General features: G+C 37.9%; 1 protein-coding gene across 2 annotated transcripts in view; it reads left to right on the plus strand.

The window, feature by feature from the left end:
• The window catches only part of iqsec3b (IQ motif and Sec7 domain ArfGEF 3b), a 229,543-nt gene that overhangs the window by 32,869 nt on the left and 176,533 nt on the right, over positions 1-20,141 (plus strand). For both annotated transcript variants that reach the window (XM_015353122.2, XM_015353123.2), the window contains exon 2: positions 330-407. In XM_015353122.2, the coding sequence (XP_015208608.2) occupies positions 330-407 (78 nt within the window). The remainder of the gene's footprint in view (positions 1-329; positions 408-20,141) is intronic.

Consider the following 20,141-nt stretch of genomic DNA (forward strand, 5'->3'; position numbering starts at 1 on the left):
AAGAATGACAGGAGGCCATTCAGCCCATGTAACTTGTTTGGTTATAAGTACTGTACCTAATTGGACCAAAGATCTCATCTAGCTTTTTCTAGAAAGGGTAACAACAGGATGGCAGAGTAGCTTGTTCCAGACTCCCAGAAGAAAAAAGTGCTTTTAAAACTGACAATGGGAAGCCCTATTGACATTTTGTAAATGCACATCAAAGCCCTGTTAGGAAACAAAATATGATTAACTATTACTTGCAGGAGAGCTAAACCACGCATGGGAGAACTGTCACCTTTTGAACATTCCTTTATTTTAAAAGGGATTTTCTATTTGTCTCCCAACAGGAACGAGACTGTGCTGCATCAGTTCTGCTGCCCTGCTGCTGACGCTGATCAAAAAACTGATTCCAGTTGTTCCACAAGGTAAGGGTGTGCTTCCTGGAAACAAAAATTGAATGAACGTGTCCTATGTTAATCAACTCTAGACTGCACTGCAACTGCCTTGTTTTTCCATTTGCAGTGGACATTAGTCTTTGGTGCTGCTTAATTACCCTTCCATGTTCTATCTATTGTTTTCCTTTCTGATTTAATTCTTCTATAAAAGTATTTCTTAAAAATGCTTTTCAAGGACAGCATTTTTTTAAGTGAGGAAGAGCAGAGGGAGATACCCTAAAGTATTAGTGTGTTACTTTGCAGATTAAATTAATAAAAATATATTTACATTCATTACTTTTTTCTATGTTAATAGAGCATCGACAATATAAAAAGACAAAAAACAGCAGACAATGGAAAACATTTGACAGAAGAATAAAAAATCAAAATAAATAATAATTACCTATATCATGTAGACACATTTTCATAAATGTGCAGGGTTGAGGACATTGGAATATAAATTGCAGGTACCTGTTTTACAGCTTTGGTGACATTTTTAGGAACAAAATAATATTCAGTTTTGTCTGAATAACTAACTACATTATAACACAAAAAATGTAGAATTCCTTTTTCATGTGTTTCTTAAGTGGAGCTTTTTCAAACCTTTTGTGCAAAATGTGCTTAGTGAAATATACTACTTTCATTGCATTCATACACTTAAAAGGCTGAATGCAACCTGGTTTTCAATACATTTTCTGTCTTAATTAACCTGCACATCTGCAAGAAACTGTTAGTAGAATTGCAGAGAATACCTGGGGCATGAACTCTCTCCATTTGATCTAGGTGATTTTTTCACTGGTATTTACAATAATATGGCAGTAGATCAATAGTAATTAATTCAATTCTTACTTATATTTTGGGTCTATATACAGTATGTCTTTCAAACATAAAGTGATAAAGTTGGGGAGATCCCTGGGAAATTGAAATTTTGCCGTTTCCCTCTAAAACATATCTAGTCTTCCAATAAGCAATTAATTTATCTTATGTGCTTCACATTAAGTTAGAGCTCAGGTCACATAAATGAGGGCCAAGGCCAAGTCACTTTTCTATCTTCCAATGACACTGAATGGAACAAACTTTTAAAACTGTATAATTGAATTTTAATTAGTATCAACTATTGAACTGATAATCTCTTTTAAATTGGAGGAGTCAACATAATTCTCCATACCCACGTGATGAAATACAGTAAGTGACCTACTGAAAATGTAACACAGGTATACTAGACACTGTTTTACTGTCTGTTTATTCCACTGCTGTTTTTGTCAAGGTAAATGCAGTTACAGCAACACTGTCCTCTTGGACAGTTTAACACAGGAATTTAAACCAGACAAATTGCAGCAATTCAGCAGAATTAGCAAACTTGAAGAAAGAGTGCAGAGCCCAATGGGACTAAGACTTCTACAATAAAATCAGCATCCAAAGCAGTCCACTTCAATTGCAAAGACAATCTTACAAATGATTTGTGGTGTACAAATCACACTAGCAATTGTTTTGTGTTCTTGAGTGTGTAGTGAAATGATTTGTATTTCAGATCATTTTGACTCAATTCCTTTTACATGTCTTCACCCTCATATTTTCACCCACTACCACATCACATTAGAGCCATGAAAGACAGCGCTCATGGGAGATGGTACATAATGAATATGTATCACCAGTGGGCTACAGCTATGATGGATGCCCCCATCCCAGGAGGGCATTTTTAAGTAGCTCTTTTCTTTGGGAAATATGAAATTGCTCTGCTACAATAGTCTCTTTTAGAGACACATTCCAGAAATCATCAGGGCCTAACCTCCAAAAATGATTAAAATGCATTGCAGAAATCCCCAAAATAAAGCATTTCAATCTCAGATAAATAACTGCGACCTCGGATTCAAATGAATTCTTTTTAAGCCTAAACAAGTACTAACTGACAATTGAATATAATTAATTCCATCTCAAGGCTATGATATATTTATTACAAATATGAAATATCTGTTTTCTCTAAAATAAACAACATCAATTTTAAACCTTCTTAAGTTATGAAATTGAAAGAAACTATAATGTATATATGTATCTGATTATGATGAAGTTCAACTAAACAAATCTTCTTCTGTTTTCTCACTGGAAATAAGGTCAATAATAGCAGAGGAGGTATATGTAACAAAAACTATCCACTGAGATTGTCAATACAATTTCATGTAATAATAATAATAATGAATAATTGCTTATACTTATATAGCGCTTTTCTGGATAGTCCACTCAAAGCTCTTTACAGGTAATGGAGACTCCCCTCCACCACCACCAATGTGCAGATTCCACCTGGTATCCATAATGCACCAGTACACTCACCACACATCAGCTAACAGTGGGGAGGAGAACGGAGTGATGAAGCCAATTCATAGATGGGGATTATTAAGAGGCCATGATTGGTAAGGGCCATTGGGAATTTTGGCCAGGATGCTGGGGTAACACTCCTACTCTTTTCAAGAAACACTCTGGGATTTTTAATGACCACAGAGAGTCAGGACCTCATCTTTAAGATGAGATGTAAAGCGTTTTTACAGTAAAGTGTCCCCATCACTACACTGAGGCATTAGGACCCACATAGACTGCAGGTTGAGCGCCCCCTGCTGGCCCCCCTAACACCTCCTCCAGCAGCAACCTTAGTTTTTCCCAGGAGGTCTCTCATTTACATATGAGTCTTCCACAGTGGGCCTATAGCACTTCCATCTACTGGTTTTAGTCTAGTTAATTGTTTACTTTTAGTTTGAAATATTGGACACTAGTGTTCTTTTAACCTCCTTATCCTTTTTGAACGTTTAATGCATTTTAAACAATTGTACGGTTTTATCTAATTACTCAACACTGCTAGAATTGTATACAGATGTCTTTTTAAAAATGTTAAAGGCAAACTCTATTAAGAATTTAAAATGGTAAATTCATGTTTAAATGGTAATCAGTATGAACTGTATATTTTAGGTATGTGTTACAACAGCTGATTTTTCTCCTATCTGCATATCGCCCACACTCTCACTGAGCTTGAGCATGAAATGAACAACTGTATGTACAGCATTCTCTAAGTCTGGTAGTGATTGATTACTATGACAAATCTCTTTTATTAAGAAAACAAATAGCTTTAATGTTACCCTTAAAATAGTTATGGTTGTTTTAGAATTGATCATCCATAATCAATTCTAAATAACGTACCAATGGGAATTAGCTAATTGTGTAAATTAATGATTTGTGCTGTTAGAAACATAAAACCAAGACTTTTTAAATATCTTTTTACTGGCTCCAACTCTAGCCTTCAGATATAAAATAAATGTCTTTATAGCAGATAAAATTAAAATGAGTGGTTTTATAAATAAGAATAAAATGTTTGAATTTCAAAACCTAAACATCAAATATCAAATATGAGGTTTAACAAAATGGCACATATTGTATAATCTATCCCTACATACAATACTAGTTTTGAAGGAGTGATGGCAGGTACCTTCTTGAAATTCAGTTTTATGTGCTCCAATCTGACAAATACCTTGATGACAAAATGTAAAGAGTCTGTTTTTCCATTGGAAATATATTTCCACAGAATAACCTGAGAAAATGAAATGGAAGTAAAAGACAAAAATTAAGCTTCTTCCATGAGCGCCACAGAATCCCATCCAACACACTCATGGGAATCCTTCAGCTGCCTTCTTTAGTGCACAAGCTTCCCCGATGCGACCACCCTTAGGAAATGCTGCATTTTCTCAAGCTTGATTGGCAGGGAACATACCTCCACAGCTGATGAACATCTGGCTCTACAATGCACATAAACCCACCTTCCATTTTACCTGAAGACATTTTTAAATGTTTTTTGCTGCTTTCAAAACAGTGATACAAACTAGGGGTTGGTGTGACCAATGAACATACAACAGCTTTTAAAATGTCTACATTGTTGTATTTGCACATTTGTGTTTTGTGTGTGTACAGTATGTTGTTAGTGTCACTGAGGCCCTTTGAAATGAGAACGTTCAATAATTTAGACCCAAAGTGCAAAGTCTGATAGCGTGACCATGCATTTGTGAAAAGCTCCATCTTTTCCTGCTTTATTCCATTTGAATAGAAGTTAAAAGCCTTAAGTATTTAATAGGAAGAAAAAATGTTTCTGTCAGCCATAACACAACATTAACTCAATAGAGCTGTGCTGCTGCTTCAGTTTTTCCTGTATTTACGTGTATTTGTTTGTTTAAGATTCCTATCTTTCCCATCCTTCTGCTTATCACAGCAGGTTGGACACAGCTTCTGTTACGTAGTGAAGGTCACTGTTAGTCCTCTAGGCTGTGTCGGACCATGTGATTCTGTATCTCACTCACGATGTCTTTGAAAACTTCTCTCTCTTGTTTCTTGCTGATTGTTACAGTAGGTGTGTATTTTAAATAACCTTGCTGTGAATTCTTTGAGAGATAAATAGATATGCTGGGATCTGTGAATCTGATAACTCTATGCTGTGCCATGTCAGTTACATGTCATTCAAATTGAGCTTGAAATCTTTTTTTGGATTGTTGGTGTGTGGAGTACATTAGTAGTGTATTATTTTATGGCAACCATGTGATATTGTATGGTCAAAGTTGAACTTGGAATGTAACAGATTAAACATACATGTATTTATTCAGAGAGCTCTTTATTAACATTGAATTTACATAGTTAATGTGTGTTTTGTGATATGTAAGGTGGGGAGTTGCTAGTGTGTGAAATGCAAAGAAACAAGTACAGGTTAATTCCACTCTGAAAAGTATAAAGTGGAACATACTGTATCTGAAGATGACTCTAGAACCAAAGTATTGCGTTTTCTTACTTTTCAGCATGAATATAACCTCTGTTCATATATATATATACAGTGTCTTGCAAAATTATTCATCCCCCGGCAAATTTTCCACTTGTTGTTGTCTCACTTTTAGAACCAAAATGTTTTCAGATAGCACTGAAAGAAAGAATTCACCATTTATACGGTGCAATATACTCCAAACTGATAAATCATGTATGTAAATAAGTTAGATTTTGGTGAAAATTAGAAAATACTCAGCTGCATAAATAGCCAGCCTCTTTCCTACTCCAAACTTAAATCAGCTTAGGTACAAAAGAATAGTTTGTGTGTAATTAAAGTGATTAGTGACTCATTAAGATCCATCAGATAATATTGAATTTCCAGCCATAACTCTTATAGTGATATGCTATACGAGAAATCATTCATGAAGTCCAATGAGAATATACAGTATTTCACAGTACATCACGCAGACACTATCTACAGTAGATCACACTACCCTTCAAAAAACTGACCAGCTGGTCAAACAGGAACAGGTTAGGGATGATGCCACTATACAGCCTACAGTTACATTGAAAGTTTTGTAAATTTCTATGTCTGAGATAGAATTCACCATTCATACTGTACATCAGCAATAATTCTGACCTTCCACAAAGCTAGTCTGTATGAGTGAGAGCCACAAAAAGCCTTTAGTAAAAAAGACTTAAATGCTAAAAATCATCAATTTCCCTACGGGATTAATAAAGTATTATCTATCTATCTAAATCTCATCCGAGATATACTGTAGATTTGTGTTAGGAAGCTTTATGTTCAGATGAGACATATATTTAACTTTTTGGTCTAAATACATAGAGTTTCAGTTGCTGCAAACTGAACACAACACACCACCCAGTTACAGTAGCACTGTCCCAGACGACAAGCAAATTTTGGGGATACTTTCCTTCAGCAGGAACTTGGAATTTTGTCATGATTAAGGGGAAATTACGGGGTTTTTTTCTAGAGGAAAACCTGTTTGAGTCCCCAGAGAGTCTAAAAAAGTGGATGCCGGACTTAGGTTTGACTTGAACCCAACATAAAATTCACAGCTAGGCTTGACAAATGCAGTCCATCAACTATCCCCAATGAACTAAAACAATCTTCCATTTTGGGAAAAATTGAAAAAAATTACAGCATTAAATTATGTAAAGCTGGTAGGGACCTATCCAAAAATACTGACAGAAGTAATTGCTAACAAAGGTATTTCTACCAAGGTACTGTACGAACGGAGGGAGCTTATGCAATCAGTAAGTTTTGTTTGTTATGCAGAATATTCCTTGCAGGTTTGGCTGACATTTACCTTCCTTGAAGTATACTATATGTGCTCAGATTGAAAATTACTCTTTTGGAAAAAAAATAATGTGTTAAAAATGCATACAGTGTGGTATTTCACATAAATGTGATATTATTGGCAGGAGTGAATACTTTTACAGAGCATTGTAAATACAGTATGTACATATATACAGTAAAGTATATACGGCTAAATTAAATTTAAAATAAATTCTGGTTGTATCAGTACATTGTATTTCAAATGTACATTATTGCCTATTCCATACCCAAGTGCCAGTGACAAACTACTGTATATCTTGGATTTGGTCTTCATTATTGTGCTTGTGTCCAAAAAATGTACAGTAATAGCCTTATAATTTCTTAGTTAATCAACTGATAGAAGCCTTTGAAAAATGTTTTTTCTGAAAACATGACTGAAAACATGGAAATGACCGGAAGCAGATCTTTAAGCATTAAAGTAAAATTTAATTTAAAAAATAGTTTTCTGTTGTTTATGTATCGTGTTGCAGTGTTGCTAGAGTGATCAGACTCAAGAAGTATATAGAGATTTTGTTTTAATAAACTCAAACCTATTTTTTATATTATTAACAGTCAAATATATGTTACCTTATGAGAATCACTTTGCCACTTTGGGAACATTGACTGTTTTAAATCTGGTGAAATCTCAGTTATTCAGTGTGTTCCACAGGGCTCTGTGCTGAGACCTTTACTCTTTGATCATGGATTTTGGTTTCACCGTTATGGTGATCACAATCAGTTTTACTCACCATACTCATTTAAATAAGAAATGGATGCATCAGAAACTGAATGAGAGTTAGGTTATGCTTATTGGAAATCGATAGCAATTATGCAAAGGTGGTGATTTCGGTGTCATGGTTGACATTGCATCACATGAAAGATTGAAGCTACCTGTAGCCTTGTTTGATGCTGAAAAAATTGATATGCTTTTAGTTGGCCAAAATCAGACATTTACATAGACTTCAGTATGTCCAGAATTGTGTGCTAATAAAATTACAGTGCCTCTACATCTGTGTGTATTGCGTTGACATCCTATTGAGTTAAGAATTAACTGGTTACTTTAAGGGTTTGTTGTATAAGTATAGTCCAACACTATGATAGATATGCTGACTGAGGCCTTCTTACTCCATCAAAGACCAGGTAGCATGCGATGTACAATAGAGCTTCTGTAACAATTGTGAAACTCATTGCTCATGTGCATTAGAGACTGCAGCTGTGAACAGTTTTAAAACTGTCCTGAACTCGTGTTTGTAATGTAATTTTAGTATAGTTTTATTTTTTTACTCTTTATTTAACAATCTTACTCTATTATTTTTCACTTCTGTTCAATGTGTACATTATATGATTGTTCAGCACATTTGTTTTTTTTAAACTGCTTATGAATAAAATGTATTACTGTATAAACTGTACGTTAGGTGTGTATAAATGTCTCATGTCTGTACAACTTTATGTTTTTATGACAAATATGACTGCCATGTGGAATATAATTCAGATTAGAGTATGACAGGTTTGGATTTTTTTCAATGGGATGCATTATCCAGTCCATAATTCTTGTATAACATTATATTGTAGGGAATATCCCACAGTTTAAATTTCCCATCAAAATGCTCTGTTCTTTAAAACACTGGGCAGCCTTGGTATGTGCAGCTGTCTGTGTCCCTGAAGCAGTGAACCAACAAATAGCTGTACTAATTTATAACTTGGACTGACACAAATTGAAGTTAATTCACTAATTCAGTCTTCAAGTAGGATGAGACAGGCAAAGCAGGCTCCAAGAATAGATAAAGAGAAGTGTACAGAAACAGGGAGATATGGTAGTAGTAGAGAAGGAAAAGTGAGAGCAGGAACAAATAGGGTATTGAAAGAATATCCTTAACAGACTGCGACTGCAGAACTTTTAAGTAATTTGAGCACTTCAGAGACCACTTGGCCTTAAATAGGGGTGTTGTATATTTATTGAAAATGCCAATTTCTGTTAGTGGTGCATTATTTTGAATAGGTAAAATAGGTTTGTGATTGTTTTGCATCCTTTTAGTAACAACGTTTATCCTAAGAGGAATCTTTTACTTGATAACATACAGATCTCCCTCTTTTTTCTTATGTGGCATCAGTTGCCTGGTACAATTCTGTATTTACTGTATTATGTGTACACTTAATATAGTGAAGTGATCTTATTCTCACAGATCTGTGTGTAGCAGAAACTAACGTTGTGTGTCAATGTGAATGTTTATCTTTTTTAAGATTGACACCTGATTACAGCTTTATTACTGTACTTTGTTACCATGCTGTGCCAGAAAAAATGAAGAAAATATGTGTTGTATGATGGTCTGTATTTCCACGATGTCAAGACTTGATATTGATTTCACTGATATTTGTAATTTATAATTTGTAATCTTCTTTCATTCAATTATTAACACCCTTAATACAATTTAATATACAGTATACTATATGAAGTATTTAGAATGTTTTAATCAATCTGAAAAGCACAATGAATGGTCTGCATGGTGGATATTGGTTTTATAGTTGGTGACTCATGTGGACACTAAGCTCTATATTTCTATAAATGTGGGAGGGACATAGGCTGGGACTGATTCACCTTGCTCAGTCACATTACATTGAGCAAAGCTAAACAGACTGCTTGTTAGGCTGCCTCTCATCCCCCAGGGAAACAGTACTGGATACCCTGTGCTGACAGAGTATGTCTAATGAGAAGTTGATCTTGTTGAATAAAAAGATGGAATAATAAATACCAGTAACAGAGCTTGCTTGGTCAAGTATTAAAATGTGATGTCTGACTAAAACAAAAATAAAAGAAAATAAAATGGAATCATTTATTATCATCAAGACATTAAATTGGATAAGGTATATGTTTTCTTCTGAAACATAATGCAGATGAAATGTTATATACTATAAAAGCATTTTGTCCTGTGAAGGCCTGTAAAGCCTTTCCTAGATGATATATTTTTTTTCTAAAGGCATAGAATAGAGGAATAACAATATAAAAAAAACGTCTTTACCAGTACCATTTTGTCAGGCTGACAAAAATTCACTGATACCATTTCTGATGACTCAATTTTCACATAGGGATCGGTTGTGTGGATAAGTTACCTTATTTGACATTGTTACATTGAAATGTACTGGACATAAATTCAGGAATTAAATGATGCGCATTAATATGTTTTGATTTATTTTGGTACTTCCCTGGGATTAATTTTGGAAACAAATGATGTCACAGTCTTCTGGGCTTTCAAGGTCAGACAAATTGTTACTCTTCAGTTTTTTTAAGTAGTAAGGACGTGCTTAACAGAGACCTCCTACTGTGTGATATGAATATAACTATAATTACTGTCACTTCTCAGGATATGGTAATACAAAGGACTGGCATTGTGAAATCTTAGAACTCACTAATCATAAACATCTGGAACTTGAAACTCCAAAATAAGAATTGTGTAGCATTCTCACATACAAAAAAAGGATAAACAGACTAAAGGTCAAATGTATGGGTATGTTTTCGATTCCTGGCTATTAAAAAAAGTTAAACTGTTGACTGCATTTAGAAAAATGAAATGTAGCTTAGTGAAATATATCATGGTGAAGACTATGTAAAACATAGTACAACAAAGTAAAGTGGTATTTCATAGATAATTGTAATAAATTGCCACAAAAATTGGATAACTACAGTAAGGCAAAGTGTACCATATATACATAGTAATATGTTGATTGGAAAGAAGTAATACAAATGCATTAGAAGTGCAATGACAGATATCTTAACAATACTGCCTGTGTTTAGGGTCTGATAGTATGGGTTCCACACATTTTTGAATTTACCTCAAATGCTACAAATCTAATGCAAGCATGAGAAACATCTAACCTGCTGTTATTAGTGGAACATTAGTGGTAAATAATTTCAGTCTTCTTTTGCTTTTTTTGTGACAGAGAATTTGTGAATACCTCAGAGCTAGGAAACTGCCCTTCACAAGAGATTTTCTATGAAACAAATCTCTTTTCATTATGAAGATCAAAGGTCAAATCACTCAAATAATTTTTGTGTGAAAGGATTGGAGATGTTAACAATGAGCTCCAAGAACAAATTACTTTTGCAACAATATACAGATGCAGCCATTCAAAGTGAGTGGTACAGACACGTACCGCAGGTAAGATGACACGGGGTACCGCGGTGCGTGATTGGTTGACCAACAGGGGCACTCGTGGTCCGTTGGTCTGTCGTAGAAAGACTTACTGTAAACGTCTTTACTGTGCCCGTTGTAGATATTGAATTTTACCACTGAAGGGAAATCTTAGTAGCTGAGCATAAAAAGAATATGAGCATACTGTAATGCGTGTGAAGGCCATAAACGATATTAATTTTGGAACATAAACATACAGTATATAGCTGGTCTTGGTACTTTAAAGAAAAAAATACACACCAGTATTCCATTTCTCCCTAAACATCGTAAGCTTCGAAGTCTTTAACTAACGTGATACCGGAGTCAACAAGCATACTTTTAGAATTTGATTAAAAGGGAATATAATATGGAATCGCGTATCTCATGAATTTAATAACGGTATGATTATATCCGTGTACTGCGACAGGGCTGTGTAGGGCTGTTTCGCCTGCCTGTTCATGCAAGCTATCTTGTAGCCTGCTGGTCTAGGTGCGTGACTACCAACTGGCAGGTTGTGTGTTCGAATCTAGCTGGTGCTGGACTTTTCTTTTAACGCTTTAAAATTTTAGTCTCTGTCGAGGTAGTCCCTGGAAAAGTTATCAAGATAATGGAGACTCTTGGGAAATAAGATGGAGTTGGCACATATTTTACAGTTTACCTAACAAATTATGGGAGACAGAGCTATCCTGCGGTTATGACAGTATACTGTTTCGCTGTGGGACTCTATCTCATACCTCTGTGACAAGTAAATTGACAAATAAAGGGTTTGATGAAGAACAATTATCCATAATTACAGTATATTGTTTTTAAAATAGAGGACTTTGCTACGTATACAGTACCTACTTATTTATTTGAATTTGATAATTTTCTCTCTGCTGCTTTGTAAAGTACTGTAATGAGACAGTATTCTAATGCTTTTCAATAATTTACTGTAATGATCTTAATTGCATTTTGAACTCTACTAGTATAAAGAAAATTAATCATCTTACAGTTGCTCTTCATTTTCAGTGACACATTTTAAGCCCAATAACAGAAAAGTTGTCTTATAGAGTTATATACTCATGCTTGTTCATAGTTCTATAAGTTTTCTGTTCTCTCTCAATGTACTGTGTTACTGTATAAGTCTTCTTTTTATGTGAGGTTAGTTACTTGGATTTGCTGCCTATCTCTATCTCTATATAGCAGGATTTACTCCACATTCCACATTCCTGCTTAGTCCTGTCATTCCATGTCATTTCCCCCTCTTCCTATTTTTACACCTCTACCAATCTTCAGTATTGCATTTCCTATAATTTCACTGGGTCTTTACTCACTCACTATTGTAGTTGATTTAATCTTGAACACCTTTAATATTTCCTCTCATATATTCAGTCCAATCTTAAACAGTCTGCCTTTTCATTTCTGTAATGCTGAGCTTTTGTCTGTATATCTCATAATTTCTCACTATGAACCATACCTTAATATTAGCCTCAACACTATTATTGGATGCTCTAAGTTTCACTTGTTAAGTATTTACCAGAATATAATATCAGAGGAAGCCTGGGCTACTTCATGAGTTGAGAGGGGTGAAGGTAATACAGCCATACATACATGAAGGAACAGAGCTGTGAAAAAAGCAAATTGCTCCATATGCCAGATTTCTGCTGCCCCTAATTAACACATGCACTTCAAATGAATATTGAAGAAGCATTTTTATACACCAATTAGTGGAATTCTGATGGAAGGGTCAAAGAAATTCTTCAGAGGGATACAAATTTTCACATTATAATGCAAGCAAATAACCAATGTGAAAAATGGTTAAAGGAAGCAGCATTTTGATGGAACACCGATTAAATCATGATGATTTATTCCTTTTGTCAGACCATTCTCTAAGAACGATTTGTATTATACCTTGGTTTTAATATATTTTCAGGCCTGTTAATTCTAATTGTAATACAAAAAGTTCAACTCTTCAAATCAATGTATCCTTCGGGGCAAAACCAGAGCCATGGATCTTTAGAAAAGCACCTTCCCTTCAGAATCAGATTATTGAATAAATAAGGGGGAGTTTTTGAGAGATTCAATGATGTGGTCCTGTGAAATTCATAGGAGAATGAGAACTGAAAAAAAAAACAGTTTTTATTGCAATTTCAAAATCTGAATACGTCAATCAAGCAACTCCAGTGAAAATAAGATGAGGAATAGGTAGGTAAACAGCACTACTGAATGAAAAAATATCCAGGAATGCAGGACAATGGTGAGCATTAAATTATTTTTTGTAAGTGAAGATTAAATACTGAAGACTTATTTTTTGACAAAACTGGCTAAATGGGACCTGTGTGGTACGATATTGTCTAGCACTAAAGAATTAATGTAGAATTAAAGCTCATAATATAGTAAGTTTCCATTTCACTCTGCTGTGTCTTGTATAAAATCTGTTTAAAGACACAATATTAAAAATCATATTTTTATTTAGCACCTGTGCTTTGCAATTCACGTGCCACTATTTAATATATATTTATCAGCAGAGCAACTCTGTAATTTATGATGAACAGTAACATTGTGGACATAACAAATTGAAGGGTTTTGTGCAACACTTATCAGTAAAAAAGAGAAGTGAGCTTTGATTAAATTACACGTTTTATGAAATAGAGAGGTGTAATGCATGAGTATTACAAGCCAAAAAGAAGTGTTTTATTAAAACGTGCCTCCAAAGCATTTTAAAGAAGCATTTTAAACACTTTGCTTGTGTGAATGTTTTAATTCGTCCTAGGATGAAAGATAAGCACAGTATAGTGATAAAAGATAAGTATAGTGAAATGTACCTATCAAATCAGACATCACTGTTATGGGTTTTGTTCAGACCTGTTCATATTTGTTGTTTATTTATAAAAGACAGCATCTGTTGATTTTTTTCATATTATCAGTCTGTCTTTTCTTTAACATATCACATATAGATTTGCCATAAACATGAGTAATTCTAAGGACATGTTTTGGAGTAAGTCATTAGCAGATGTGGTGATTGCTCAATTATTATTAAACAGCATTTCATTAGAATGAACAGATGCCTTGCAATTTCAGACTGAGAAAGGGGTCAATGAGCCTTTCAAATTTTCCCATAAAACGTGAAGGGCATTACTGACTTAATTTGTCCTCCCAGAATGTAAGATGAGCCCAGCAGCTTTGAGATCACTGGTTCAGGCCAATACTGTGCTACGTGCACCTTTGTGGTGGTGAGGAATCCTGAGACTGGAAAACTACAATATATACAGTAGGTGTAACCAGGTGTGACTGACTAGAATTATCTTGATGGCCATTGACTTTCAGTTTCTGTTCAGAAAATTGCATATGCAGTAAAAATCTGCCTGCAAACTCTGAACTCACAGTGCCTTATAATATTCACCTCATTCCAATAATGTCCCGTTTTGCTGGTTTACAGTATGTATTTTTAAGTGAATATTTCTAATTAAAACTTTTATTGGTGGAAGAAGGTAAATTTCGACAAACATTGAACATTGAACTACAATGGAGACAAACAGGCAAAGTTCTGGGAAGGATTCCTCAGCCAGATATGATATGGTGAGATTTTGAGAGGAGCACCCCTTGGTGAGGATGAGTGATCTCTGTGAGAAGCACATCAGTCCTTGATGAAGTTTACTTCAAGTTGGTGATTATGTGTTGTCTGGAGCATGTGCACATGTAGTCTTGTACAAGGGCTGTAAATTTGACCCATGCTGATCAACAATTACAGTGTATGCACAAACAAGAATTTGAGAAAGACATTAATTAATTGTGATTGTATTGTTTGTGAAAGTATTTGTAATATAGGGGTTACAAATAATATTAACCAATCATTCCATAAATCAGTGTATGATGATGGAAGTACGTTTTTACTAAAACTAATGAAAAGTTATTTTTAGAAAAATGTAATCTAAAAAGTTTGTTTTAACATGGATAGCATATACAGTACTGTAGCAAACATTAGCATTCACATGTAATTTTCCTTTAATCTGAAATTAGATTCCGTGTGATTAAATGGATTCTTCTTACAGAGATTATATTAATATTTCTTCTTGGGAGGACTGCGGAAAAACTTTTGGATTGGAGTAAAATTTGTTTTTTGGACAATAAACAAATTTTTGTTTATTGGACAGTACAACTGTAACTTTCTGAGCAAAGTAAAAGAAATGGTATTCCTCTATTACAGTTTAGGAACTGCCAAATAGTTAAATACAAGGATTTTTTTCTGAAAAGCTTTTCATTGATGACTAGTCATTGATAGAAGTTGTTATGATATTGCCTCAAGCAAGAATTATTCCTGCCTTGAGTACAACTGTGCCAAATAGCAATTATTAAAGGTTCTAGGCCCTTTTTTCATCTCCCAGAATAACCAGTGCATCCATAGACCAGACAAGACAACTTGTCAAACTGTATACTCTTCCTGTTCCCAGGCCCCCCTCTCAATCACAGGTCCAGTCACACCTGTTTTCAGCCCCACACATTACCCCTGAATGGTGTGGAAAATTGCCCAGGGCTTATGTTAAGAGGGCAGTTGATCAGGGCAGGAAATACACTAAGGTGTTACTGGCCCATCAAGGCAATTCACATCCATGCAGCCCTCAACACCTGATATCCAACACCCAACCTTTCCACTCTTCTTCATCACTCTGTGCTACAGCAGTGCCATATCTTGCCCAATGAAAACAAAATCATTTTGTGAAAAAAACAGGTCTGTGGAAATGCAGTGCATTGAAAACATGTTCAGACTCTTCTGATGGTCTACCATTTCGTGAAATTACAAAACTATGCATGTACAATTTTTTAATGTAATATTTTATTGACTACTGTAGACAGGTGTCCCATCCAGGGTGTATCCCTGTATGTTGCTTTCAGAGATAGGCTCTGACTTACTCGCAACCCTTTATTGGATAAAGCAGTTAGGAAATGGATGGAATATTTTTTTTTAATATCTTACTGCTCAACTGAATACTTTTAAGGGTAAGATGAGTGTAACAGATGCTGGCCCCACCCCACTGGGTGGGCTTGATGCTGACCTGCTCTGTGCATAATCACAACCGAATACACACAGCTGTCTTCCCCTTTAAAATTCCACAACATCATGCACAGTTTCCCAGTTTGGCATGCAATCACCCCTGCCAGATCTTTTCTCTGTCCCTGCGGTGGAGCCTTGCCAGACACAACTTGCTGCCACAGAGCCAGCAGCTTGGCAGGTATTCATGTCCTGAGCTGGGGTCCTTCCAGCCTGCTTCTGGTCTTTAGCCTCTTTTACATTTACTTGGGCACGACAGGGCAGGCAAGAAGACCTTATCAGTCTGACAGCCTTGCTCTATCGATGCGCCTTTGGAACCTCTGCCTGTATTTATTTGCCGGCACATAAAACCCCTCTGAGCTCCTCAACCTGCTGTCTTCCTGCACACCACACACTCCCAGGTGTTTACACAGCACTCTGCTGTCCAGCCCAGCCACGTCTCAGGCAAAATGCAGCCACCTTTTTAATGGATGCACATCTGTGGACACTGTCTGTCTCAGAGCCCCAGTTCACAGTGTGGACTCCTTCCAGCTGTAAATTACAGCCTCTGTGGCATTCACAGAGCAGCATCCCAGGGGCTGTGGCTGTACACAACCTGCTTCTCACACACATCTACACTTCAGACCCTAGACCGGCTTTCAGGTAAACACACTGTTTACAAATCACAGCTACTCATACCACATTCATGGCGGGATGGGAGAGTCCTCCATCAACGAATTGCTTGGATGAAGTGATCTTCCTCCTCTCACCAGGAACTACACAAGAGAGAGACTGCAGCCACTGTCAAAAAAGTAAGACAGGCCACTTACTGTAAGTAGCATCACCCACAGATGTAGCTGTAGATCATCAAAGCACCAGCTTTCTACAGCTGTATGTTCTTAAAAGTACACCTGTTGACAGTCTGTCTCAATGACTTACAGCAACTGTCTAAAGAAAACAAAAAAAACGTACATAAAATTGTTGTGTAATTATTCAAACCTATGAACCCAATGCTTGATGGAAACACCTTTGGCAGTAATTACAGCTCCAGGTCTTTTTGTGCTACTCTCTACCAGCGTTACATACTGGTGTGGTGGATTTTTCCAATTATCTTAGCAGAATAGGCAAAAAATGTTCGGCAGATTCAAATCTGCTCGACAAGCATCACCCTCCAATGGTAAAAATTTACCAGGAGCACCCTACTCTCCAGTGTCTCACCCTCTTGGAGCCTCCCGCTTCCCCGCTCTTTCTCCAGGTTTGAGCCTCCTGCTCCTCCACATTATGACTGGCTCTGGCACTCCTGCACCAGTCTGGTCTTGGACTTCCAAGCTGTCGGCACACCTTCTCCTGTGCACAGACCCCACTGTTAACTCACCCACACAGGTGCCGGGCACCTTTTCTCGTGCCCGACCGCTACTGGGCTTCTCATACACACAGCTGCTGATGTGCCTTGCACTCATGTTCAGCCATGACTGCGCCTTGACACGCTGTCGAGCATTGGTGATGCTCTCACCATCAGGGGTCTACAGCTAGAGGGACTCCATTCTCTCACCCCATAACCTATATTACTTGGGAAGGGTCCCTCTACTGCTCCCAATACAGCGCACTTGTCACGACCACCAGCCAGCTGAGATCAACACGTAAGCGAGCCAATCAGCACCAGCAGCGGATTACTACTAACAAGCGCTGCCGCACGAGTTAACACACCTGCAATTGCTCTACCGTGCGGCACGCCGGGTTATTTATACCATTCTTACCTGATTCCCGTTGCTCGGTATTGAGTTCTCTACTTGTTGCTCAGCCTAGCGTTCTTACCCCTCTTTTGCCTTCCTGGAATTCTGCCTGCACCTTTTGCCTTCGGACTTCGGATCTCGTCTCGCCCCTTGGATTGTTTGCTATCATTGCCTGTTTTGGATTTGACCCTGTAGCTCTCTTTTCGACCACGATTCTGTCTCACGTTTTGGATTGTTCGCCACCAGTGCCTTTACCGGATCTCGACCTACCTTCGCCTTCGGACTACGACTCAGCTCCTGGATTTGCTCGGTACATTTACTTACCTCCCTGCAACTCCTGCATCTGCATCGGATCCTTGTCACCTCTACAGAGCAGCGTTACAGAATACCGAGCCTGATTATGGATCCCACAGATGCACAGACCCCTCGTTCCCTTCTCCCGCAGCATTCCCAAACCATCGCCCAGCTTCAATCTTCTCTCCAACTGCTCACTAACCAGGTCGCCTGGCTTTTTTCTTCCCCTGTTTCGCCGGCACCCGCACCGATTCCTGCAACGCCTTTTTTACAAACACCTGCTCCAACCCCCGCAGCCCCGCCCACCACTCCCTCAACTTTACCATTTGTACTCCCGGAGAAGTATGATGGCAATCCTGCAGGCTGCAGGGGCTTTATTGCTCAGTGCTCCCTGGCTTTTCAGCTGCAGCCTGAGCTTTTTTCAACTCGAGAGAGGATCGGATTCGCACTTTCCTTGCTCACAGGCAAAGCATTGGATTGGGCTGCAGTATTGCCAAACTGCGAAGGACCTGGAAAATGGCGAGGACAGCTCTTATTAAGTCAACCCAGCGCCACGCCAAATTCGCCAACCGACACCGCAGACCAGCCCCTCGTTTTCGGAAAGGACAGTTTGTTTGGTTATCTACACGGAACCTACCTATACATCAGCCTTCCAAAAAGCTTGGGCCTAGATATATCGGTCCCTTCCGGATTCTTTCCTGGATCACCCCGGTTACCTTCCGCCTTGCTCTCCCCCCTACCCTCAGAATCCACCCCTCATTTCATGTCTCCCTCCTGAAACCTGTTTACCGCTCGCCCCTTGCGGCTCCCCAACATCACCCGCCACCTCCTCGTCGCATTCAGGGGCGCCTGGCTTATATGGTCCACAAGATCATTGACTCCAGATGGAACCGCGGTACCCTTCAGTATTTAGTCGACTGGGAGGGTTTTGGTGCCGAGGAGAGATCTTGGGTTCCAGAGAAGGATATTTTGGACCCTACACTAATCAGTGACTTTCACAGGGACTATCCTAATCGGCCATCTCGGGCGTCGGGAGCCGCCCGTGAAGGGGGGGGTACTGTCACGACCACCAGCCAGCTGAGATCAACACATAAGCGAGCCAATCAGCACCAGCAGCGGATTACTACTAACAAGCGCTGCCGCACGAGTTAACACACCTGCAATTGCTCTACCGTGCGGCACGCCGGGTTATTTATACCATTCTTACCTGATTCCCGTTGCTCGGTATTGAGTTCTCTACTTGTTGCTCAGCCTAGCGTTCTTACCCCTCTTTTGCCTTCCTGGAATTCTGCCTGCACCTTTTGCCTTCGGACTTCGGATCTCGTCTCGCCCCTTGGATTGTTTGCTATCATTGCCTGTTTTGGATTTGACCCTGTAGCTCTCTTTTCGACCACGATTCTGTCTCACGTTTTGGATTGTTCGCCACCAGTGCCTTTACCGGATCTCGACCTACCTTCGCCTTCGGACTACGACTCAGCTCCTGGATTTGCTTGGTACTTTTACTTACCTCCCTGCGACTCCTGCATCTGCATCGGATCCTTGTCACCTCTACAGAGCAGCGTTACAACACTGACAAACAGCCCTGCCCTCATATCATAGCAGGCTGCTGTCCCTTGAAATCTCTCGATTGTACCTGGCTCCACAATTAGCCCATCTATTATGGCTCCAATAGCACAGTTACAGTGCCTCTCTGGGATTGTTGCTGTTCCCTTCCTGGTTCCCTTCCACAGTTATACCTAGGTTTTCCCACAGTCCCCTTTGAGAATGGCATTTGCATTCTTCCCCTAATAGGGGTTTAGCTGCAGCTGCTAGTCTGCTTTGTCTTTTAAATGCAGACATGCTCTTCTAACAGCTCCCACACCTGCATCCAGGTGGATGCTGCACATTGGTGGTGGTGAAGGGGATCTGGATTACCTGTAAAGTGCTTTGAGTGGAGTGTCCAGAAAAGCGCTATATAAGAATAAGCAATTAATTAATAATTATTAATCTAGAAAAAGTGAATGAAACCATAATAAATGTTCAGTTCCTAGAAGGAACCAGATCATGAGAACCTTCTGAGAAGAAAACAGTAGGGGTTACGAAGAAACATCCTATAATTTTTACAATTACTCTTTCATTGTATCTGACAATACAAACACTGTGTGTAGAAAATCATTGTCTCTGGATAAAGAAAGTTTATTGGCAGGCTGCAAAAAACAACCTACTGCCTATTTTGTACCAAGTAATATGCAGTTATTTGAAAACATAACTTTGAGCACATAGAATGAAAAAATATAGTAGTTGGAAAAGATTCCGATGTCTTATCATAATTTTAAAATGTTACATAAGGAGTGATGAAATGTTTCTTTATTTTTTCCATGGCAACATATGGTAGTGTTGAATAAAAATACCTTTGTT

This window comes from Lepisosteus oculatus, chromosome 7, assembly GCF_040954835.1.
Source record: "Lepisosteus oculatus isolate fLepOcu1 chromosome 7, fLepOcu1.hap2, whole genome shotgun sequence".
In the NCBI taxonomy this organism is placed as follows: Eukaryota; Metazoa; Chordata; class Actinopteri; order Semionotiformes; family Lepisosteidae; genus Lepisosteus; species Lepisosteus oculatus.